Source organism: Paralichthys olivaceus, chromosome 11 (genome assembly GCF_024713975.1).
Source record: "Paralichthys olivaceus isolate ysfri-2021 chromosome 11, ASM2471397v2, whole genome shotgun sequence".
In the NCBI taxonomy this organism is placed as follows: Eukaryota; Metazoa; Chordata; class Actinopteri; order Pleuronectiformes; family Paralichthyidae; genus Paralichthys; species Paralichthys olivaceus.
In genome coordinates this window covers 11,313,051-11,333,409 of record NC_091103.1, presented here as the reverse complement: position 1 = coordinate 11,333,409, position 20,359 = coordinate 11,313,051, and the positions used below count along the sequence as shown (strand labels likewise).

The window sequence follows — 20,359 nt, the reverse complement described above, 5'->3', positions numbered from 1 at the left end:
TACTTCACTCAGCTGCCCTCTGGTCCTCATAGCTTTTTAGTGTCTTGTAGCTCATTCTTGTGGTTTTCTGCAACTTCAAAGTTTTGTTTCACTCTCACTGTTCTAATTAAACTTGTTTCCAGCCACAGAAAGCAGTTTAAAAGCTAATCTAAACAACTCAAAACTATACCTGCTCAGCACCACATGGCATGCACAGAGATGTAGCAACTTACTGATGAACATAATGGAGCTTTTAGTAGCTAAAGAACCAGATATTTCCATCAGGAGGCGGTGGACACCAAAACAAAGCTAAAATAGTGGACTTTGGTAGCTATTGCTGCTACAATTGCCAAGTTGATGGTAATCAGAGTCCAGGTGAATACGTTTTTTGCAAAATCCAAATCTGTTTATTGTCGAGACACATGTGGAGTTGCACTTTAAATGAAGGCACATGTTGTTACCAACTTTCAACTGTCAGTGTGTGATTGGAACCCACAGGACACGTTATTTCTAGGAGTGAACAGGGCCTATCTGCCACCTAGTGGTTAATAATTCAACTACTGCAGCTTTAAAAAATACCTACCTTTCTTTTGAAGGTACAATAGGCTTGACCTAAACTGAATGAAAATATTAAATGAGTTTGTTTGTGTACATACCTCTTCTATAGAAGCCTCATTATAATAGTTTGGAAGAACATGTGTATAAACACAAAGTGTCAAAGGCAGACCAGTTGGTTGATTGGTTTTTGTCTTTGGCATGATGACATTTTTCTTGACAACCTCAGTAGTCTCACCTCTTTTAAGATACATACAACTTTAAAGGGGGTATTGATATATTTTACGTCATATAATAAATTGAGATTATGTTCAACAGAGACTTTATCCATTCACAAAAACCCATCAGCTTTTGGAATCCGAAATACAAAAAACTTATTTCTGGGTGTATTCCATTTGACAATGTCATTGGGTCACTGCAGTACCAAATGGAAATACTCAGCCATGGTGTTTACTGCTCATGTTTTGTACCAAATTACAAACACCATATGGACATGTTAACAAGGTTGAAACTGTAATTTCCATCAGAGGGAATCTTTGAAGAACAATCCAGGTCTGGTAATAGTTCAAGAGGAGTCCTTGCCCATGCTGCTACCCTCTTTCAGCACTCATCGGCAACCGGCTTTTCGTACATTACTCTTGTTGGTTCTTCTGCCAAGTTGCGGTGGTAGAGCCCACTCACTCTGTGTTGTGTGGGGGCGAGTCGGCCACCTGCTTCCAATCTCTGATATGAGACAAAAGGCACCATCCATGGAAATGTGTGTCAGCCACTGACACTAAGGCTGTGGTGTTGACACTTTGAGGTAATTAACAGCCTGAACACAGCCCAAGCATGTGCCTCAACACTGGAGCCTGCTCTGTAATAGTAACATTTACCCCTGCTTGTGAATGCCACTCTGTCTCACTCTATTAAGCCTCAGATTAGCCTTTGCTTTGGCTAAATTGGTGCATGGGTCTGCTTGAAATTAAGAGAGTGCAGGCACATAACAGTGTGAGGACAGAAACCATCTGGTCCTCACTAAAGAAGCCTGGTTGTTTTCAAAGCACATTATAGCAGAGTGATTATGGACAGTGCCTGAGACTGGATCCTGTTCTACTGGAGGTTTTAGCAATGTAATAAGACAGCTAATGACGTCAGCGTTTAATAGGTATTTTCTCGTGTTTAAGAAAAAAGGAGGAAATTCCAGTATCGAACACGCTCATGCATTCACACCATTAGAGTTTCTTTTGTTTAAAGGGCCCATGTTTTACAATTTTCTGGTAGTTTGTTTGAAGTTTTCATATTCATGATATATGATATAGAAATATGATATATTTTTGTTTTTATACCCTGTCAGCACAACAAATTTACCCTTGGGTACTAATGAAGAAACCTAAACCTAAACCTTTTATGTACCAAAAACCATCAAAGTGTAATCTTACATATCCTCTTTGACACTTCATTCTGGAAAGCTAGCTCATCTCTGAGCCTCTCTTCTGATTGGCTGACTATTGTCTGAGTGAGGCATTGACATTACATTACCTTACATGTCATTTAGCTGACGCTTTTATCCAAAGCAACTTCCTCTCAGCTTTGGGCCATTCGGGGTTCAGCATCTACTGTAGTTTGGTAAATCTAAATTATGATGCTCAGTCAGTGCTAGAAAGCGGAACAAACAGTTAAATCTAAATAAAATGCTCCGGTTTGAAAAAATAAAAGCCACCAGTTCATTATAGTATTATTCTTGGGAAGGCTGTTCAATGATTTATTGGCCTCCTGGCATTTAACACCTTTGCAAACATTTCTGTTGACATTTTTCTTGCAGCTTGTTAACTCAGGAACAGGATGACCTCTAAGTGTTGATAATAAAGTTGAAACATATGACAATAGACGCTTGGTCTTGGTGGGCCTTGTTGCGGTCATGATTCAGGGTAGTGACTGTATAGCTGCGACATCTCACATTTACAAAAGCCTTGACAGCTTATTTTTATATGCATTGATGTTATGTGGTAAGTGTTTTGATACTTTCACAATATTTATATTACTCCTAAATCTGCTTTATAATAAAATAAATTATGTTTACCAGTAAAATGGCTAATGACTGATAGCAGTCATTTCCCCCATGGAACTCTGCAGAAAGCAATGTAAATCACAATTTCTCATATGGTTATCATCTTTCTTCATGACACAATCCCCAAAGACCATGGTCTGTCTCCCATTGCCTCAGTTCTCTCCTCAAACACTCATGTCTGGACAAGACTGGTTCAACTCTCGTCTAAATTAAACAAACCTTTCGCCTTGCATGTTCATGTAAACTACTCCCTACCATAAGTATGTTGACAGTTATACATGTTTTCATCTTCAGCACTTTCAATCTGAAATAAAATAGATGCAACATTGAAGTTCCAATTCTCAGCTTTAATTTGAGTATGTTTAAATCGCTATAAAAGCAGGGCTGTAGGAGATAATGACATTTGAACACATAGTTCCCACATTTCTAGGGTTCAAAAGTAATTTGACCCATGGGCCTAAATGTTTCTGGGGCAACTGTGTGTTGTGAGACTGATTTATCAAGGCAGAGGCTTCACAACAAGTGAGACATGAAAGGGGGCCGACATGACTTTAAAATGTACCTGACAAAACGAGCTAAACAACAAAATCCACTGGTCAATTTTGTACAAACATGGAGCCACAGTTACACAAATTACTGAAATGTGTAAGTATACTAAACTGTAACTTTAACAACCAAATTGATAAATATTACAATTCCTTTACACATATTACTACTGTATAATTGATATTGTTAGGTAAAATATTGAAATTAGTCCTCAGATTAAGATTCCTGTGAAACGCAATTAAATATTTGCTCACTATATGTAATAGTTGTAATACAACAGCAGCTATTTGTGACTGTACTGAAGTCTATAGTAGAGTCAAATTTAATGAGGAGTCAGAGCCACAAGTGGCTTCTTTTCACAGGGTTGTTGATAGTCAGAGGGAAGGAGGTGAATAGATAAAAATGCTCCCTCAGTGCTTCAGATTTTAAACCATCAGGCTTTCCTCCTCACAGTCTCTTGTGTTATATCTGCATTTTTGTCACCGAAACAGAAGAGTGTTCACATCAGAAAGGTATTCTTGTTACTACATGGGCTCAGCTTGTGCGTTACCCTCTGAGGTCTCTATGGAAAATTACACATTCTCTTCAGCTATAACTTTTCCCTAATGCTGAATCTGAGGGCATACAGAAAGGGAGCACAATTGGATTTTCTGAATTCCTCTTGAAAACACCCTGCATGTGGTTTTGTATGTGGCTCAGACACATTTGCATCTTGGGAAAACTGGAAAAATGATGGTTTTATGTCCTCACTTGGTCTTATATATTATATTTCCTTTGCCAGAGATTGCTCTCTTCCAAATGTCTTAGGCAGTAATATCATACATCCTTGTGACTTTCTGTCGGATAAAAAAAAGGGATTTTACTAGCATGGCTGGCCCTGAGAGTTGGCGTAAGAATTTGTCTTTCAAAATGGAAAGAAACTATATTTTCTTACAGATTTCTGGAAGTAATTAAGCTCAGAGGTGCTGTCGAGTCAAAATTTCAAGGTGTGGTTACAACAAAAACATACCGGAAGGAAAGTAAATAAATCTAGAGCTAGATATAATTTGGTAAAAATGGTGTCTGGTTAAGCCGGATTCCTTTATGAAAAACGAGGTGTAAAAAAATCATGTCCTGGTAGCTGCTGTGGTTTTTCTCAGGGAACAGTGATGTCTTTTACAGGTTTGGAGTCAATCCTCCCCCTTCTGTTAACTAACATACCATACACTGACTTTATCCTCTCCCAGTCTGACCATGCACTTAGGTCCACTGTAGAGCTCCACATGAATTATAAGCATTTTGTATTGGCTCCTGAGTAACACGAACCTCTTGAACAACTATTTCCACTCATATTTCTCTGGCTATAAGAGAAAAAGAAACATTTTTAGGGCTGCTTTAGTTCCAGGCTATTTCTTAGTCAACAAACGAGGTGAGGACATAATCTCGTTTATGCAACGAACTCTCATGGTTTTACTTGGCGATACAGGATACTGCACTCTACAATGTAAATGTCCAGTTTAAAGATTAAAGGGCTTGAACCGTGTCAGAAGTGTGCAGCAGAGTTAACATATGATGGGAACCATGTGGATGTAATGAAGGCAAGACTTTTAATGTTTGTCTTGGTCATGTTTCAAAGATTTATTTCACCAAATTTTAGTTTCTAGACCCTAAGGTGCTGAGTGTTTGGAGGTGCGGGTGTCATGAGATTCTTTGTTTTCAGTAAGAGCTGCAGAGCAGACCTCATGATTACCTTTGACAGCTCGCTCTTTGCTTTGGCTACAGCTGCTCTCGTGCTCTTTTGAATCTGACGTTAGTGAAAAGGTTCACTGAAAACTAGATTAACAGTGTAAACCTGCCGACATGAACAGATCCCTTAAAGGTTTTATAGTCTGGCATAATATGAACTATTAACAAACTGACTTACAATGAAAAAAAAAATAGTTTACCAACAAAATTAAACATATATAATAAAAAAATTTCAATTGAAACTTGATCACAAGAACACAATTTATTACTTCAAAGTCCTTTTTAAGCTGGTAAACAAATTTCTTTTGTCAATGTAAAGCCATTGAAGCTAAATTAAAATATCTAAAAACGACTAGACCTATGTTATATATTTTCTTGACTTGTGTTCTAACATCATACAAAATGCTTTCAACAATGTTCAAACCCAGAGAAATCCCCAACTTTATTCAAGGTTTCATTTCTTTCATTTTGGTCACCTTTTAATAGTGTCGTATCAGATTTACCCGTTGCTTTGGCTGTCTCTGCTTCCAGGGGAAATGACATATGATTAAGGAAAAACAAACTGCTGGTCAGTTAGCCAGTCGGCTGTTTCTTTCACTGTTTGTTTTGGTCACTCGTAATGGATCACGATTATTCATTGCCATTTTCTGCGTGACGTGAATAAAACTTTAATACATGACCTCATACATGATTTTAAGTAAGATTTTATTCACAATAGAGATAAAGACAATAGTTCCAATAATCCCACAATGATTCACAACATCATGAAAGTAAGTCTTTTGTTATTGTTTTGATTGAGAGACCCCTAGCATCCAAAGATACTTGAAAAAGTTGGTCAAATGTTTCCCTTCGCCAGATTTGAATAAGCATTATTCATGCTGGAAATTGTTTCGATAACTTTATGCTATTCCTCAGTGAGGATTTTAAAGGCCAGGTGGCTTGTTATTCCTACAAGAGCTGCTGCGATAAATTTACAATAATATATTTTGTCTACATATAACGTGATCCACAGCTGTTACTTACAGTTTTATCGTTTTATAACTGAAATTGAAGTCTCGAACAGTGAATCCATCACACGGTCAGTATGAAGAGATCCTCACTGCAAAAGGACGTATAAACACAAAGCATCTGAACACCAGACATTTTGTTTGACTCTCCCCATAGCGAAACAAAGATCTGTCTAAAAAACAGTGAGACTAAGACGGCACTATTTCCTTGTCATTTACCCTGTGTATCTCCTCTTGCTATTTCCATTTCTAAAGTCTGCCATAATGTATTTGGGTGTTGGAATACTGATGCCAAGACAGACTTGGAGGCTGTTGGCCTGCTGACAGGAGGACATAAGCAGCGGTGCTACATGCTAAGCATTGCTATCAAAGGAAGAAGCTCATTAGAGCCTTAATGGCTGCCATATGGCAGGGAAGTTCTCACACACTAAACAAGCAGACCCCCCCCCCCCTCAATGCATTAAGGCACCATTGTTTACCAGGTTAATGCAGAGTGGGTCGGAGCTAATGGTCTGTGTGATTGACCATGTGTTCCCAAGACTCACTGTGAGATTCCTACAGTAGCAGCGGAGCATACTCAGTTCATCCTCGTCGAACTTGGGTCGGCTATGATAGTAGTGAGTACAAGAGTCCACAAAAGCGTGGGATCATTTAAATGGGCACAGTGGAAAAAAACGACCTACATCGGTCTTAACGGTCAATTTTTTTATGAGCTCTTTGTAGTTCTATTGTCATCCTTTTGTTGTTTTTAAAAGGCTATCATAGCTGAGCTAGCTAACCCTGTGAGTCATCATGACATACAGTATTCACCCACAGATTGTATATGAAGATGAAAGACGTCTCTATCAATTTTCATTGGCAGTTTTACAGAACAATCATCCTGCTGAATTCATGCCTGTGAAATCAAACCTAATCTTGTTTACTTTTCTTTTTTTCTTTTGCTTTGCGATGCCAGGTTGAACATAAGAAATATAAATCCACAGCCACATTTCATCCTGTCTGTGCAAGACATTTCTGACCTATGTGTTGGAAATCTAAACAGGCATGGCTTTTCCAGATGTACAGGGACCAAGTGTGACAGGGGATGAGGACAGAAAGTTAAAACAGGATTTTCAGGGCAGGTGTTCCAGCTATTTTAATCCCCATGAAGAACATATGGTAATTAACCTGTGTTTTATTTTTGAATATGTTGTTTCAGAATACCAGATTAGATGTACTTTATTCATGCTATACAAAAACAAAAAAAAGATGAAAAATATGTACACAGTACGCTGAAGGCAGTCTCTTAAAATCCTTATAATGTTTGAGCATAAATTCTGTGTAGAGGGGACAAATGGGAAACATGTGAGCTGCTGGAGTGAGGGAGGTGGTAAAACGTGCAACCATATGATCCAAAACGTGTAGGATAAATGGTTCCTCACATAGACACTGCAGTGAGAAAAAACAGAGAAATGCAGGTAGTTTCTCGCAGGGTTAGATCCCACCTACGTGGGATCTTATGTAGACTATAGTAAAACAATCAAAATGTGACTGCACCATCAAACACACTCTCTGTGATTCTTTACTCTATTATTGTGTACTTGATTGATGACCGAATGAATACTTCCATTCTTCCTCCGAGTTGAATAGCCATGATTGATTGTGTCCCTTTCTGTCCATTTCATTCAGTGCAACATTTTGAAAACAGTCCCACTTTTTTCTCCTCTCTATTTTCCTACTTAGCTTATTGTTGAAACTGTCTTTCCTCTGTGTAACAGGTTCCTTAACCTCCTCAGCAGTCCATAAATGACCTTTGACCTCGGTCTCATGGAACCTTGTGTTTTCCCTATCAGCACTCAATGGACCTTTGTTTGCTTTGCTATGCATAAAGTGCTGAGCAGTTACTAACTGTCCTGAGACAAATGCAGTACAAATATATATATATATATATATATATATATGTGTATCTGGTTGAAATCATAGTAATATGAATGATATGAACTGTACATCCCCCAAAGATGATAAGTCAGGAGATCACCAAATTCAGCTAGATTCATCCTCTGGTGATCCTGAATGTCTCTTAAATGTATATTAAGATCTATCTTACTTTTGCTGAAAAGTTTTAGTCTGGACCAACAGGAACTGCCTGACCGACCACATTCACACTGACGTGAGTGACGGTGCCCTGAACCTAGAGCAGTGGTTGATTAGATGATTAGATCCGAACAAAACACACGTCATCGAACCTTGTGCATTCCGCACCAGACATAGAAACAAAATAGTTAATAGGCCGATCACTGAAGCAATAGAGTTAATGTACAGAGCCACTGATAATAAATAATCAGCTATCTGCATGTAAATTCAGATAAATAAAAAAGTCTTCACACAGACTGTTTGCCTGCAGGCAATCAAAGCGTGCTCATAAGACTTCTGGCCCCAACGTCCTGTCTTTCACCTACAGATTCTGCATAATCACATGTAAAATCTGTTTAAAGAGATTAGAGCAAAGGAAATGGGAGTGAACCAATCAAATCATCAGGTGTAACATCTCTGCGGTGAGTTATGCAGCAGTGTTTTTACAGCTTTATTATCTGGCTCTCATGCAACAATCCATCTGACGTTCAGAAGAGCAACAAAAAAAACGTATCCTGTTCCTGACAGTTTTATTTTTACTTATATCAAATGTGTTGTCCACTTTTGGTCATGTGTCATTTTCGGTTTTAACAAAAACAATAGAAAGATGAATGGTTTTGTTAAGTCTTTACAATTTTATGAGGGTGGAAGGCTGTAATAATAGACAGACAAGTTAATGTTAGCTTGGTAAGATGCGTTCCTTTTCTGTGTCGTTTTGTTACAGTAGAAATGTGGGAACAGGGACTTGGAGAATGTAGGAAATTCAAGTCACTAATGCCAGAGATTCAAATTCCACCTGAGGAAGAAACAATGAATCACTAGAGCTCTGAGTATCACTTACAACCACTGAGGTCCGAGATCTAAAGTATCCACGTCTATTGAACAGAGTTGAGAAATACTCCATGCGGCTGATGTCTGCTGATTCAGTTATTGATCTTGACTCTTCTTTGTCTAATATATTTAACATAAGTGGATTGGACACTTCGTTGGACATTTGTTGATTTATGTAATGTCCTTGTACTTCCATCTTTTTTTAGAGAGGAAGAGCATTGGTCCTTGGAGAGACTGGAAAGGGGCAGTACTGCACTGTAGAGGACAAGTAATGTTAATAACACCTAATGAGATGAGCAGGTACTGGATCTCAGTGGCTGATGTTTGAGAACCTCAGAGTGCTCGAGCAGCTGTCCTCTCTCTATTGATGGGAAACCATTATCACCCCTATTCATAAACCAAGAGACCAACACTTTCCATTTCTGAGCTATCAATGATCTGCTGTAAATTAGTTCATTTAAAACATTTGATACTTTTCAAGATTTGCATGTAAGACATTATAAGACAATGCAAATAAAGTGTGTTTGAGAGAAAATGGGTTAAAAAAGTTAAGGGTAAAGACAATGTCCAATATACCAAAAGGGTTCTGGTTTTCCAGAAAATGTATGAAAGAAAATGACTGCGTTGAGGTAAGGGGTACATGTGGTCTATCGTGTCAGTCCATCAGTGAAATGAAGATTGATGATCCAGATTTGTTGGTATGAGACTCACAGGCCACATGAGGGAGTCAGTGCTGGTGCACATGGAGAACATCAAGCAAAAGGCTGCAGGTGTTTGAGTATCAGGGGCTTTAGGTTAAAGGGGAGAGTCAAAGCACGATATAACATTTTGATGAACTATGTGCTTGCATACCTCAACAATGCTGGGTGACAGCATGTCAGGTTTCCATCATCATATATGGAACATATATAGTTGACGTAACAGAATAATGGGAAATTTCCCCGTTTAGTGTGTAAGACACATAACGTGTTTTCAGACATGAACTCAAGAAAACTGAGTCTGAAAAAAGCAGCAGGAGATTGTCCAATTCAGGTTCATTCACAAAAAAAGGAAAATGTCTGGAAAATGGTTCAGATGAGAGGTGGTGCCTTGGTATACAGGTGATGTATACATTTGGTTGCTGAAAGCAGTGTTTTTGTATACAGCACATTAACACCGCCTTTTCTTTTTGCTAAAAAGTTCCAGTATCTTGTCTTTCCTAGTTGACATCTCCGTCTGCATTCTCTACGTGTATGGTTCCTCTTTTTTATTCTGTCCAAAACATCATCAACTAGCCCACTTGCTCGATGTGAATTTTTCAGACTTTTTCCTGCTGTATTCTAGCATCAGCTCACTCAGACAAAGTTCTGGAAAATGTTTGGATCAACTGATTTGGATGTTCTCCCATACAGTCCCTCCGGACTAGTGCATGACTGAAAGCAGCTATACAGTGTGTACAGCTGTTAAAGAGAAAAAAAAAACCTGACTTGTTTTGATACTGCCATATTTGGACTATTAAGGCCTTTTTATCTTGGAAGATGAAAGCTCCCCTCAAGACATTGGCGAGGTTGATGGAATCGTTTAGATATAAATGCATGGATGCATGTGTGTATTCATGTGTGGGACTTGCGGGTGGCCCATGTAATACATGCAAATGCACGACAGCTGAACCAAGGCAGAGATCTTAATGCCAATGTGCTCTAGGAGTTAGCGTTGCTCAGAGAAGTAAAATGAATGAAATCCTCCGGTGCTGTGCAGGTCACAGTTTAATCGGATTATGTCTGGATTCTGAGAGACAGCGAGCGGGCTTGTTTACATGTACATGCGTGTGTTGAGATGTTCTGTGTTACCAAGCAATTAACCACTCAAGGTCATGGTACACAGTGAATATCTGAGAGGTGCTGTTATGCATGCAGAGAAGCTTTAACACTGTGCCCCATCTGGAAGTATTTATGATTACTTTTCTACTCTAGAAATGTCATTCATGTACAACAGTGATAGAAGTAGTCCAAAGCTCAGGATACATAAGCAGAAACCATTGATAGTAGAAAAACAAAACAGTTTGAGTTGGTGACTTCACATGAAAGTTTCTTAAAGTAAGTTTTGTGTTTGGTTGTTTAAGTGATGTTTGTGATGATTGCTGTGGTATAAATCTGTTTTATAATCTCTGCTCCTCACCTCCCTCACATTGATTGCTGACAAACCACTTTGGCAATTTTAAATACATAAATCTACTTAAAGTTCCATCTATTTTCATTTCACAAGCCCTGGAGCATCTTAAATGATTATATCCTTTTGGTAAAGGTTTGGCACAAGACTTTGTACAAACAAGTCAGTTCTTTCTCTTCCCATGTTAAAGCTCTTTTTGTTTAGCACGATGTTCACTTGATGATGGTCTGGTTAGACCTGAGACAAAGCGTGACCGATAACTTTTAGGAAGGGCCAAACCACAAAATGAGAAATCTATAATCCTATATCAAACAACTGTGTGGATTTCTGTTTGTACTTTATGTCTTTTTGATTTGAGGTTACAACGTAGTTAAGGTCATAATTTAAGTTTGGTCTAAAACTAAAAAGACATGATGAAGTGACAGACATAAAAACATGTCTTTCTTTGAGTAACGTATGACTTTCTGCCCTTTCAGCATCCAGTCTGGATCCATGTTATCCAGACGTTCTGAAGTGAATGTTTCTTCATATTTGTTTTGTCTAGTTGGCATTTGACAATGATGGCAAATGACCCTGAGTTGACATGGAGAGCTCATTAGGGCTCTCAGGAGCCGTGTGATCAAAGTGGGGATGTGTAAGGGGGCAGGGCCCTGAAGTTAAGGGCTCATGACACCCCCCCTATGAGTTAATGAAAAATGCAGAACAGGATTGTTTCTCTGTGTGCAACTGTGTGTGTGTGTCTGTGTGTGTTAGTCTCTTAGATCCCCCTAGTGGAAGAGAATGTGCTGAATGCTGAACTTCTGCATTAGTAATGGCTTGTAAAAGTCCAGACATCAGGGTAATGCAGACCTGGAGGCCACTTTGCCAGTTATTTCAAAGCACTAAGAGGAATGGGCACAATCCTCACTTTTTAAATAAAGCAACGGAAGAGAAAGACCAGGAGTACAGCTTAACCAAAAGCAAAATTACTGAAACAAAGTGATGACCCATATAGCTCTGCCTGCCCTTAGAAACCAAGTGTGGGTGTGGCCTGAAACAAATAAATATGGCGACCCATCCTTAGTTTCTGAGGTCCTGTAGAATTCTGCAGAGGCCAAACATCGCTGCCAATAGATCTGGAAACAAAGTATAATTTCCCTTTAATAGCGTAGGAGAGAAACATTTGTCCTGTTACTTCAGTTGCTGTTCTCTTTTGTTCATCCTCTATAAGAAAAATACATCTGTCTTCATGGAAAACATGTGGGGAATTCATGTGGTTGTAATAAATTCAGCACCACTGTCTTAAACTACTGTGCTTTACATCTCGTCTATTAAAATTATCTCAGTAGATAATCAATAATCCCTCTCACAGTCAGCTGGACTCCATGCCAGGGTTTGGTCATCTTTTTTTTTGCACGTTTATTTATGTGCACTATTTATGAGACATTTTCAAATGTTTTTGAAAAACACTTATTTGTATGTTTGCTGCACTAAAGTATGTTCCTACAGATCAAACAAGAAACCATTAAAATACAGACTAGATATTACATGAAAAGTCCCCGAATAGACCAACAGGCAGATTGTATTGCTGAGAGTCTGCTCGTTTAGCATGTTCAAATCTAAACCAGAAATAGTTTTCAGGTGATTTACCAGAGGGGTTTTTGGGTGCATGTGCATCTATAATGACTATTCATTATTTGCAATGCATTTACCTGTGTGTGCGCTTTAGACTATCATTTGCATAAATACCTAAACACCAGGGAATTTAAGGAAAAGGGCATCATACAGCTGCTACATTGTGTCCACAAAGCCAAATTGTAAAAATTTTAATTAGAAGCTTGGTATGATCAGATACACTTCCTTGTTTATTGCACAAGAGCCATAGGCATGCAGTGGCATTTTAAACACTGTGATTATAAAGGCAGACCTGAGTTGTCATGTACTCTTTATCTACACAAACAAGCTGACAAACTTAACCCTGTCTCCTTCTGTCTTTCCAGTTTGGTTTTCCAAATTGTCCTTCTGAAATTTCCTGTTATTCAAAAAGAAACAAACTGTAACAGCTCAGTGCTTCCATTGAATATTATACCAGATGGGGACAAAACACTAAATAACTTTTCCTTTCTCCTCTGTTACCTCTGTCCTTCTTCCTTCACAGGGGGTGTTCATTGAAGTGCAATGCATTTCTCTTTCTCCGTTTCATTTTTCCAAACGTAAAACACTGTATCATCTGCGAAAGTTTCGGCTGTGACACTGCCACATGGACTAGGACCACAGGGGCAGTAGCAGCAGTTTAATCAATTGAATCAAAAGAAAAATCATCAAGATTCTGCTGATTCGTTTACGTGCCTCCATAGTGCACTGGTCCTAAAAGATTGGCAACAGACTCACTATCAACTGCCTGGTAGTTTGGCAATATCAAAGTATTTCTGTGGCAGAGAGTCAGGAGGGTCATGATCTACACAGAAAATAAACTGAAAAAACTTCATTTTGTTTCTGATGATAAGGGAAAGAACTAAACAAAACAGGAAGGGACTCTGCAGATAGAGAAGATAGTAAAGTTTAGCTGAAGGGCAAAAACCTTTCTGTCCACACAATCGATTTATCAGCAGTGTTTTGAGTATTGTGCATTATGTAAGTGAAACTGGCCTTTTTAATCCTCTTCTTTCAGATGTTAACGAATGTGAAGTGGATAAAGGCGGCTGTGAGGGTTACTGCTGCAACACTATCGGCAGCTACTACTGCAAATGTCCTGAAGGCAGCAGACTGGAGCCAGATGGCAAGACATGTCACGGTAAGACTGACATCTGGATGTAGCTAGTGTACAGACAGACGGTAGCAGGCTCTCTGCCCGGCTGTTGCTTCCTGTACTTTTTTATGAATGGACATGTATTTTTCAGTTTAAAATGTGAATGAATTTACTTGATGTTAAAGATGCCTGTTTTGTTTCCAAACCAGCACAAAATACCATATGTAATGCATACTGTAACATGCCTAGACACCACTTTCTGGCATTTTTGAGCTTTATTATTGTGTATATATGTCTACTATCCAGAAATGAAACCAAAATACCCCAGATACGAACGCTGCCATTGTGCATATTTGGAGCCAGTTGACACAGTAGCAATCGGTCGTGGTAGCAAGCTCCAATAAGTCTCTGCTGTCAATCAAAATGTTAAACGTCAGTGTGATAAGAACTACCTAAAATAACGTGTACCTCCTAACAAACATGGAGAAGGCAGGTTTTATGTTCCATACTTTAGCCAGCCACCGGGTGGCAATCTAGACACTTTGGCTTCGCTTTTGGGGAGCTGTCATGTTATCCATCTTCATATGCAGTCAATGCTCTACCCACATGAGGTGGGCATTCTCCCTGGTGCTTATAATATTTTAATATTAAATTTATACTTGCACAAACACACCACAGCAAATTTCTTGTATGTGTAAACCTCGTTGGCAATAAACCCTGATTCTGATTGATTACCATCTACATTCTAGATGGTATTAATACATATATCCTCCATGATATAGAAATATTTAGGTCATTCAATTTAAACAAAAAATTCCAAGGTTGACCTCCTGAAGGCCAACTTAACTGTCTAGACTCCAGGCTGTAAAGGGCTAAACCAGCCACACACACTCTCACTCTTTCTCACTCACACGCACGGCTCACAGGTTTGTTATAAACCTCTCAGACCCCAAGCCGAGTCAGCGCTTGAACACTTAGCATCATTTGTTACTGAGAGATACAGGTGTGAATGCTCGCCTGTTACCTTTTCGTCTTTAAGACATGATATTGTCACTCTGTGATAATTTAGTCTAAGTAGTCTCCTCTGCAAAAGACAAGCAAGTATCGCATCCTGAAAACTGAAAGATGAGTGAGACCACTTAAAATGACAGCTTGGGGTCCACACAATGGTGTTTTTTTTACACACATTTAAACATTTGCTTTCACAGCAGCTTCAGTGCCTCAGATCCTCCTTTGTTTTTGAGTAAATTCGGCCCCTGTTGCGTTTCTTCGAAAGACCACCTGTTTGTTTGGTTCCGCCACCAAAGCCGCGCTCCCGTACGTTTCATCTGCTGCTTTGTCTCATTAGATGCATGCTCAGCAGCTCCGCTCTGAGCCAGACGGTGTCACACGATACAATTCAGAGCTCATGGCCCTCGACCTCCGACACCGCCCCTCCTACCCCCGCTGCCACACACACCATTTCACCCTGTGGTGAAAAGCAGACATTGTGTGTTTCCCATTGAAATCCTTTCACATGAGGAGCCCAATAAGTATATTAACCTTGACAAACCTCCCCTTGTGTCTATTGTTTTGTAAACCAGGGTTCCTCTGCCACAGCTGCCAAAGTGTTAAAGTAGAAAATATCCTATAATGACAGGCTGGCTCATGAATATATCATTATTCAGAGCTGGTTGTGTTGTGATTATTTGTTTAAAAATTCAGAGATTTCCAAATCTTCAGACCCAAGTTCACAACTTTTCAAAAACAAGCCTAAATTTCTATTTCAGTCTAATAAGGTAGAATAAGTTTGATGCACCCTTGTCTCCTGTTTATTCAATTCTTATTAAATATTGAATGTATTCAAATTTGACACTGCCCTTCCCTGGGCCAATCAAAATACACACTCCAGGAGTGAAGTCAATAAGATATACAGTTTACGAGATATATACGTTCCACATACAGACAGACAGGAAGACAGACAGGCATGGAATTCGTTGGTAGATTGCTTTAACCTGATCACACTAATCTACGTGCAGGGTATGAAAAGGATTCTTTAACCGGTGAAAGGCCTCCACTTTGTCACGCCCCCTTTCTCCATTTAGTTCCTACACAAACTAATTAAAATAGTCTTGAGATTGTTTTGAAGGGGCCTGTTCCCATGGGTTTGCCAGAGACACACACACACACATAAACTATCACAAAATTATTTGTAATATATGCACTATACGTGAGAAGAGCTTTGACCTCTCAGGAACCTCAATGATGGTAGCGCTTCATGCAGAAATAAACCAAACCACATGTTTTTAAAATTTAAAAAAATAAAATGCATCATTTTGTTCTCCCACGCATTCTTTCTCTCATCACCTGCATGTCAGAGAAGAAGCTCGAGAGGACATGTGATGTCTTTTCCAGATGTGTAGTAAAGTCTGATTATCCTTGAATTAGCTGCCACAGGAACTGTGTCTTCTCAACTAGCCTCTGTCTCTGCGGGAACATGAGCTTCATTCTGCCACACGCACAGACATACTCTCTGCAGAGGAACTCTCCCGTGTAAGAAAACAAATCGATTGCACGCATACTGTACGAGAGTGATAAGCCATTCATCATTCTCTCCGAAGGCACCCAACATGTGTATTATTCCCAAGAGAAGTCTGCAGGGCAAAGGGTCAATGTTATGTTACAGTGTGTTTCTGCAGCAAGTGGGGACTCAAAGGCACTTTGAGACATTGGCTGCCAGATGAAGAAATAGGTAGAATGTAAAGAACCGTTTCAATATTAGCTTTTTCTTTTGTCCCTAATCAAATACTGGGAGGTGATGATAGTGAGGCCTGAACATGGATCTGAACCAAATTTCAGACACTCAAGTATAGAAAATGCAGTCATTCAGTAACAGCTGTTATACTTAAAAAAAATTAAATTAAATTTTCTTAAAATTGGAAGCACAATTTTATAAAGGATGTGATTTCTTGTTTCTAAACTACATCTCATTTGAACCTCCTATTACTATAAGAATGTTTTACTCTTATTACACTTATTATTTACCAAAGCAGTGCTCCAATTTATAACATAATTTCTGAGGGCAAGACACCTTTAATATGAGCTTTTAATTATGCCATATTCATGAAAGGCATACTCACAATTCACTTTTTTGACTAAATAAACTGTACATATGTTTGTTTAGATGTTAATGAGTGTGAGGAGCTCAATGGAGGATGTCAGCAAATGTGTGTCAACACACCAGACTCTTACCACTGTGAGTGCAGCGAAGGCTTCCGCATGCACGCCGACGGTCGGACCTGCATCCGTAAGTATATATTCCATTTAAGTCTCACAGTATTATAGTAGTTTCATTTTGAGAAATGTTCTTTGTTGTGTGAAAGTCTGTTTCCCTTTACCTTAACCTGAAGCCAACCTTGTACTAACCCTTACCACTGAGAGGTTGTGGGATGGGAAACAAAATTGGGGAAACACATCTTGACAGTGAAACATAATTTGACATAACATGTTCAACAATTGCATGTTCAACATGAATCCTCTCACTATAAGGTTGCCAGGGGTAAAAGTCAAACTACTAATTGTCTTTCCGAAGGCGAATGTGTCTTTTTTATTACAAATGATTTCACTATTTATTCAATATAACCACTAAACACTGCATACAACTCATAAATTATCATCCACTATTTCTCCTTTTTTTTTTTTATGCTGACACTTCAAGTCTTTAAAGTCCAGTCCATAGCAGATTCCAGGCTATATGTCTATTTTCACAACTTCCAACTTTGGTGGTGAGCATTTGAGATTTGCTAATGACCTGCTCATATCTAGTCCCTGTTTGTCCTCAGGAGACTTGACTCACACCTTGTGTATTTTGTGAGAGAACATATGGAACAATATCCCCAAATGTGGATTAGTATGATAGAACTTTAAAGAGTTGCAGTGCTGAGCATCATTGATTAATCCCTGTATAACCATTGGTTACACTTGAAATAGAGTAAATGTGGACCAGGATAAGAGATACTAGGTAAGCAGGAGCCCTGGACTTGAATATCAGTAACAAGAATTAACACTTGAATTACTTTGAATGAACTTGTACGAGAACAAATAAACTGCAGTTCGTTTGACAGTTACAATACAGCATAGATTTACCCAAAATAATAAACAAAAATAAATTATAAAAAGTGTGCACATAGAAGTCCATTTAATGTCAGTAAGTCCAGTCTTAAATGTCAAATTGGTGGATAGATCATTGGGGCCCAATCCGTCTTTGTACAGTGTCTGTCCTAACACACCATGGAGTGAAGAGGAAAATGGAAGTATAAATTTCTCTGAAAGATCTGGATGTGGGCTCGCCATCCAGTTAACTGGAATCTCAATTCTTTGGTACCAGAGAATTCATCTCTCAACAAAACCCTGACCTATAGACAGGTCACACGTGTATATGGAGTGTCATCCACACACAGTAATATCTTGAGACCGTATCTGCTAACATGAACCATTGCTCACTTATCAATACAGCCTCCAATTCAAGTTATGGCCTATAATTGGCTCTGTTTGTACAACAAGTCAATTAGCTTACCACGTTTTCCCCATAACTCACATGCTAACGCTATTATCGAAGGTCAATGGGATCTTACGTTGTAACCGTTAGCCTAGCGGCTAGCGGACTTTTCCCGCTACGTGTTTTACTGTAAATCTCCTCTTTGTCAACAACCACGGGTGTCCCATTACTCACCGGTGAATAGTAAGAACCCCTGCACCCTCCGACAGGTCAGCAGGGTTACCTCACACCTCCACACAGAATCTGAGCAGAGCAGATAGTGTGCTTGTAGCTTTGGCAGCAAAATGGCAGAAAGTCTGCCGACAGGTAAAGGACTCCCCACAGAGTGGAGTTACCAGGGAGGACAACTGAGTACCTCCCCCTACTGGCTACAAAATGTCACAGCATGCCATCCAGTGTGCCCACTACAGTGTTATTCAAAGCGTACAGTCCCTCTCTCTATAGCACTTACACAATACACAATATTGCAGCCTTGATACTGTATTTTCACAGCTTTTCTATGAATCTAAATATTTAGCACCATGGAATAAGTAACAAATTGTTGTTTGCTTCTAATCCGTTTGCCCTTGTTACATTTTGGTTTAATTTCTTCATCTTAATACTCATTGTTGACAGTAGCTTTGTGGTACAGGATGTAGGGATGGATGCAGAGGAATGGAGGGATGGGGTGGAGTTAAAGGGACAGTTAACTGTGTCTGCAGAAGTCATTAGGGTTTAAAACCAGTTGCTCTCTCACTTTTACAGCCCGTCTGTGTCATCGTGTCTATGTTTAGAGCACCCACAAGGCACACGGCTGATATTCATATTTGGCACATCATTAAATCACAGGAGAAATGGGATGGAAAGATCATTAGAAAGTAACCATCAGTACCCAACTGGGCCCAGCTCGGAAATCATTTTACACTTTCCAGTCTTTACCCTGGGGTTTGCAATAATTAAATGGCGGCAAAGTTTGAGGTGTGAAAGCTGTTTTAGGCTGCCAACAATTTCATTATATCTGATTTCAGGTTTTAAAAGCTGTATAACTTGTCAGAGTTATTTATTTACACTTTCTGTGTGTGTGTGTGTGTTTTGCATTTAAGCTGTGACTTCTTGCTCAGTGTTGAACGGTGGATGTGAGCACAAGTGTGTGGACATGGGGAGCAATCATTACAAGTGTGAGTGTCGGAAGAACTACCAGCTGAGGAGGGATGGGAGACACTGTGAATGTAAGTCATTTACCAAAAGATGCATGAATATATCAAACAACAAGTATGCAGCTGCAGGACAGCAGATTACTCTGCAGGGGCTTCTACTGTTGTATATTGGACCATAATACAGCACATGGCATGTTTGTGGTTTCTGACAGTGTGCAAGGTAGGAAAAGTAAAAAATGTAACAAGCAGCTTTGAAAAGAGTCAAGAACAGGAATTCAGATTTGTCCTCCTGGACTTAAAATGTGTTTGTTAGTTCAGATCAGATATCACATCCTCAGTTCAGATTATGTAAAACCTGTATAATGATGCATGTGGCCAATTCAGATGTCAGTCTGGTGTCAAAAATGAAAACTGTTCTTAGGAGGTAACCAGTAGGGTCACAGTGTCACCTGCTGGGTTGACCTGGCTTTAAGTTTTCTAACTTTGTGTGTGTGTGTGTTTATGTTTGTGTCAGTAATTGACCCCTGTGAGGAGAGGAATGGAGGCTGCGCCCAGCTGTGTCTTTCTGAGGACGTCCGGGTTCACTGCAGCTGCCGACGTGGTTTTACACTGGCTGGAGATGCCAAGAATTGTGAAGGTGAGGAACTGCACAAACACATTCCCATCAGTTTATATATCATAATGTGGATAAATGCACGTACACACACTAATGTGAAGCAGGCCAGGGGAATGTTTACTGTTAAACTGTATTTAAGCAGGGACCTCCATTATATTGCACTGCACTACTACATATGGTACAGCATGAGTTAGAGAGGAAGAAGAGCATGAAATGAGGAAAATATGGAGAAGGAACGTTACAATTAAATGTCTTTAAGTGAATCTGCTTATAATTAAGAAGCTTAATGAGTCTCTGTTATTTTTCTCATCTGGTAGATTTTATTTGCAATCAAACAATCAATGAAAGAGAAATTAATATCGAGGAAAAATATATGTGTGTCATCTGTG

The 20,359-nt window shown here is 39.2% G+C and overlaps 1 protein-coding gene across 1 annotated transcript in view; it reads left to right on the top strand.

Moving 5' to 3' along the window:
* The window catches only part of egfem1 (EGF-like and EMI domain containing 1), a 56,650-nt gene that overhangs the window by 5,709 nt on the left and 30,582 nt on the right, over window positions 1-20,359 (top strand). Inside the window, exons 5-8 of the mRNA XM_069535010.1 lie at window positions 13,604-13,726; window positions 16,845-16,967; window positions 19,301-19,426; window positions 19,869-19,991. Coding sequence (XP_069391111.1) covers window positions 13,604-13,726; window positions 16,845-16,967; window positions 19,301-19,426; window positions 19,869-19,991 — 495 coding nt within the window. The remainder of the gene's footprint in view (window positions 1-13,603; window positions 13,727-16,844; window positions 16,968-19,300; window positions 19,427-19,868; window positions 19,992-20,359) is intronic.